This window comes from Gossypium raimondii, chromosome 6, assembly GCF_025698545.1.
Source record: "Gossypium raimondii isolate GPD5lz chromosome 6, ASM2569854v1, whole genome shotgun sequence".
Lineage (NCBI taxonomy): Eukaryota > Viridiplantae > Streptophyta > Magnoliopsida > Malvales > Malvaceae > Gossypium > Gossypium raimondii.
The window spans coordinates 35,341,352-35,346,428 of record NC_068570.1 but is presented as its reverse complement, the minus strand read 5'-3'; the positions used below and the strand labels follow the sequence as shown (position 1 = coordinate 35,346,428).

General features: G+C 33.9%; 1 protein-coding gene across 2 annotated transcripts; it reads left to right on the top strand.

Annotated features, from left to right (window-relative positions):
* The first annotated feature begins 1,010 nt into the window (after positions 1 to 1,010).
* Positions 1,011 to 4,725, top strand: LOC105774345 (cytochrome c oxidase subunit 5b-1, mitochondrial). 2 transcript variants are annotated; one of them, XM_052631946.1, is made up of 7 exons: positions 1,011 to 1,494; positions 1,653 to 1,738; positions 1,913 to 1,966; positions 3,565 to 3,631; positions 3,778 to 3,857; positions 4,061 to 4,124; positions 4,330 to 4,725. In XM_052631946.1, exons 1-7 carry the CDS (start codon positions 1,335 to 1,337, stop codon positions 4,371 to 4,373), a joined length of 555 nt encoding a protein of 184 aa, XP_052487906.1. In that variant the 5' UTR covers positions 1,011 to 1,334; the 3' UTR covers positions 4,374 to 4,725. The 2 variants fall into 2 exon arrangements, with proteins under 2 accessions (XP_052487906.1, XP_012452265.1); XM_012596811.2 differs by lacking the exon at positions 4,061 to 4,124 and having other exon boundaries at positions 1,016 to 1,494.
* The last annotated feature ends 352 nt before the right edge of the window (positions 4,726 to 5,077 follow it).

Genomic DNA, 5,077 nt, shown 5'->3' with positions numbered 1-5,077 from the left:
TAATTTTGATTTTTTATTTGAGAGTAAAGGGTGAGAAGTAAAAGTTTAGGGGAAAATAAAAAGTTTTGGGGAATAAAAGTTTGAGGGAAAGTAAATAGGGGAGTAAAATTTTGGAGGGAAAATATTAAAAAAAAATTGGAGGGGGAGGGTTTGGGGTAGATGGGAGGTGGGATGGGAAGAGAATAAAAGTTTTAGGGAAAAGTGGGAGGGAGTAAAAATTTTGGGGGAAAATAAAAAGTTTTGAGGGTTTTTGAGAGTAAAATTTTGAAAAAAAATTAATGGAAGAGTAAAATTTTGGTGGGAAATGGATTTTGGGTAGATTGGGGGTTGGGAGGGGAGGAGAGTAAAAGTTTTGGGGGAAAAGTGGGAAGGAGTAAAAGTTTTGAGGAAAAAGTAAAAAAGTTTGGGAGTTTAGGGTAAAACTGTAAAATATTATAGTTTGATATTCGAATTATTCGAATTATTCGAGTTATTCGAATTCGAACTCAAAATTCGAAAAAAAAATTCGAGTTGATTCGAATAACTCGATTAACTCGAATAACTCGATTCGTTTAACTCGAAATTCGAATTTTTTTCGATTTTTTCGAGTCGAATCGAATTTTGCTCACCCCTAATTGTACTACATATCTAATAAATAAACTTTTTCCTTATCTTATTACACTAGTAACCAAATAAGACTTAAATGTATGACACCAACTTAATTAAAATATTATTAATATATACAACTGATGGATGTATTGAAGCATGCTAAATACAACTAAATATAAATATTATATTAAATTAAAGCTTTGGTTAATGGTAAAATTAATTTTTATTGATGTAAATAGTATGGGCTCAAATCTAATTATTAATCTTTTAAAATAAAAATTTAATTATCTTCAAATAACATAATTTAATTTAATTATCAAAGAAATTTTTCATAATTTATTAATTCGAATTGATACTCGATTCGTGATACCTATTAAATCTAAATAAGAGAAATATAAACCAAACTAGACATCAACACTAAAAAAAGAAAAAAGACATCTCTCAGTTCTCAAGTTTAGAATAACCAAACCGAGTCGGAAGAAAGAACAAGTCAACAAATCACCAAAAGTCAACATTTTCCCGCTGACACTGGGCAACCGTCCCAACCCGAACGGCAGCCTCACCGGCTCACCCTCCAAAACTTCCACCAAGTTCGCACATGTAACGAATTTGGCACGTGCCAAACAAACAGTGAACACTGACTCCAAAAACGCAAATCGCTTTTTTTGATCGTCCTCAGAAAAAGACGGGGCCTGGCCTGGAAGATAAAAATAACCAAAGCTTAAAGATCTTTTGAATTCTGAGAGATGTGGAGAAGGCTAGTGACTTCACCCTTCAAAACCCTAGCCACCGTTCCATGCCGATCTGCTTCTAAGACGCCATCGCCGTCGCCGCTCCGTTTCAAGTCTCACGTTTCTCCATTCCCTTCCGCTTATTTCCTTACTCGCCGCTTCTCTACTGGTTCAGGTAACTCTAATTTCCTTAGATCCTCGTCAACGAGTCATTTTGATTTCAAGCTTTGAATATTTTGGATCACTAGTTAATGTGTTTTGATATCCGAAGAAGATGCTAAAAGCTAGATTTTGTGTATCCGACATTGATTTCGATTGGTTTGGATTGTGTAGCGGGTACTGCTGTGAAGAAGAGGGTTGAGGATGTAATGCCTATCGCCACTGGTCATGAGCGCGAGGAGCTTCAGGCTGAGCTTGAGGTGAGTTTTCTTTTTTCACTCTCTTTGTTTGGTTTCAAAATGTGACAAAATTTCTTGTATTGAAGATTATTGTTATGACCATTATGACTAAATTTAATTTACTGCCTCTTAGTTTATGCGTGGAGTTGCGCTTGTTTATTCTGAATTTAGTGTTCTTTTCTTTGTTTTGTCTAGGGAAAGAAAATCCTTGAAGATGTAAACAATCCAGTCGGTCCTTTTGGCACAAAGGTTCGTGTGGGTTTCAATGTTTTTCACAGTCTATTACACTTTGAGAACCAATATTAGATCACGTGTCTCATCATATATGGAAGCGATGTCATATGGCGTTTCAAATACTAACAATCATCTTCTCTTCTTTTTCTTTTGCTATAAACCGCTTGCTTTATTCTGTTTGTATGCAAAGTATTGGCTTTATGTGCACTTCTATTTAAATGGTTTACCTTTTATCTGATGTTGCTATCTCTTGTAACTATTGTTTATCCTTAAGCTCTGATGTTTCATGATGTAAGTAAATATATAGCAAAAGATGTAAATGGGTGTATTATTTGGTATTGTTGCCACATCATTTTTTCAAAGTTATTTATCAGTGCTGTCAAGGTGTGCACCTAGGCAACAAAAAGCGCCTTAGGTCCTTCAGGGCTAGGCGTGCAATGCACGTATAATCAGTTACATGCTTGGTGCGTCTAGGCTCACTTCTTTGTAAGGTGATAGGCACAAAAAGGCCCATCTTATTGTAGTTCTCTTTAATTTCTTTCATTAGCTGTACTTTTACTAGTAAAAAATGAGATAATATCAAACTCTCTACTTGTCAATATTTGAGTAGGGGTGAGCAAAATCCAATTCCATTCGAAAAAATTGATTAAATTTTCTAATGTCAAATTATATAGTTCAAGTTATTCGAATTTTCGAATCATCTCGAATAAATAGTTTAGCTCGGATTTGAATTGTACAACTCAAGTTACTTGAATAACTCAAATAATTGGAATAATTAACTATGATTCAACCCTACCTGTTGTACATAGTTTTGATCAAGTCATCGGTTGAAAGGTCATCTGTAGTACGATTGGCTGATGGTTTTAGAATGACTAAAGGACTCATTTTCTGTGTAATTTCTCACCTTTCTCCTATTGTCTTTTATTTCACTTGTTGATAGCTAAAAGTAGAGTTAGGTACTTACTATGATAGTGGAAAAATTGTGATAATGTACCTACATTTGATTGCAGTGAAATTTTAGAAGTGAACTCTTAATTGGCATGAAATTTATATAACTCTAATAGATTTATTCGACTTGAAAATCCTTTTTTATTTGACTAGAGTTGGTAAAATTTCAAATAAAGTTTGGTTGATAAAATAAAACTTATCAACTTGACCAATTCGAAATTGTATCACTTGATTCAACTTGACGTGATCAAATACTCACCCCCATATTTGAGTGTTCTACAACAAATAGTGGATCATAGGGAAATCATCCATATTGACCAACAAAAGAAAAGAGTTACATGTTTTGCAGGATAAATTGCACAATTCTTGAGACCATTATCATAATTATATATCTAAACCTCATTTTATCTATATGCAAAGGCACATACAGAAACACACATATACATGTTGCGTCTTACTTCACTCAACCAGGTCTTTTCATCCATTTATGTTAAATCTAGGGTAACTAATACTCTTCTTTCGTGAATTTATCATTTTGAATTTGTGCCTCTTTATATGGTGATATATTTTTCCTACTAGAAACTGTAAATATTGATCATTTTGAAACACAAGAATGATGTCATGACTTGACTTTTGACGGTAGAAATAATTTTATCTGCTTATAGGAATCTCCTGCTGTCGTTAAGTCCTACTACAACAAGAGAATAGTTGGATGCCCAGGAGGTGTAGGTGGTAAGTTTCTTTCATCAATTCTCTGTTTATGCTTCTCTAAGTTTTAACTTTGGTTCTTGTGTGCCTCCTCCGATTTATATAAAATTGAGTCATTCTGCTTGAACTAATATACCATCCCATTTGATTTGCATGTTTAAAAACTGCAGAGGATGAACACGATGTTGTCTGGTTTTGGCTGGAAAAAGGCAAACCACATGAGTGCTCAGTTTGTTCACAGTATTTTGTGGTAAGTGGATATATTGAATTAGATACCTTTTAGTAGATGTATTAAGCTCGCATATAAATTTCAATTTCTTAGCATTCATTGGATCCATATCCATTTGAGATATTTCTCTTAGCCCATACACGATTCACCAAAATCTCTGACAATTTGAATTAATTGTTAATGACTATGGCCCAAATTAATAGTATTTGTTTATTTATTCTCAGGCAAGCCTGTCTAGAGCGTGTTTGATCAACCAGTTCGTGCATTTAGTAGCTTATGTATATGAATGTAATGTTATTTATCTTGGTTTTCATTACTTATAACACCGTAAATTGGTCAACAAATGCGACTAGTAATCATCTATTAGGGTGAGATGGAAATGTCTGAGCTATAGGATACTATATACTTTCTTTAGGACATTGCTATGCTTGAAGTACTCATGTTGTTTTCAGCATTGTAGGTTTTACTAATTATTTTTTACGATGATTGGCAGTTGGAAGTTGTGGGCCCTGGAGGTCCTCCAGATGGACATGGTGACAATGATCATCATTAATTGCAACCTCCAATTTTTCTACTGAAATAAAGTTTTGGAGAACATGATGGAATGATGTCCAGGCATACAATGCACCTTCAAATTTTCAAACAAAGGTTGTCTTGTTTTGTTTTAATTATTCCTTGGTTCTCATGGGTATTTGAGATGGTACCCCTAATTTTCTCCTGGTAATTTAGACACAGGGTGGTCATAATTTTTAACTATGAATCTTATTAGGTTAACGCTACATGCATTGCCAAATAATCCATGGCTACCTTACCATTCTTTCATGAAACTTCCTGCTGTTGAGTTTTGAAGTAATCTTCTTACTATATAAGAACCGTTGATTTGATTTCATTGCTTTTTGTTTCTTTTATTTCAAGTTACTGGTATCATCGTCGCCAGATGTTCCAATATCTTTTTCACCCCAATTAACTGAGTTTAGTCAGTTGGGAGTTGGTGTTATGATATTTACTTTAGCCTCTTTTGTTTGTTCACTATTTTTTTCCCCTAAAATGAGATTCTAAGTTACTGGAACTTGAGTGTAACTGTCGAATAGCTATCAAGAATTATATTACTATTTCATGTCTGAATATGTCAAACATGAGATTTAAAATGAATAAGCGTTGGAGCGACAGAAACAGGATTCACTTGCCACAGGTGGTAGATGATGATGATGATGATGATAATTAGAATAATTAGTTTAGTA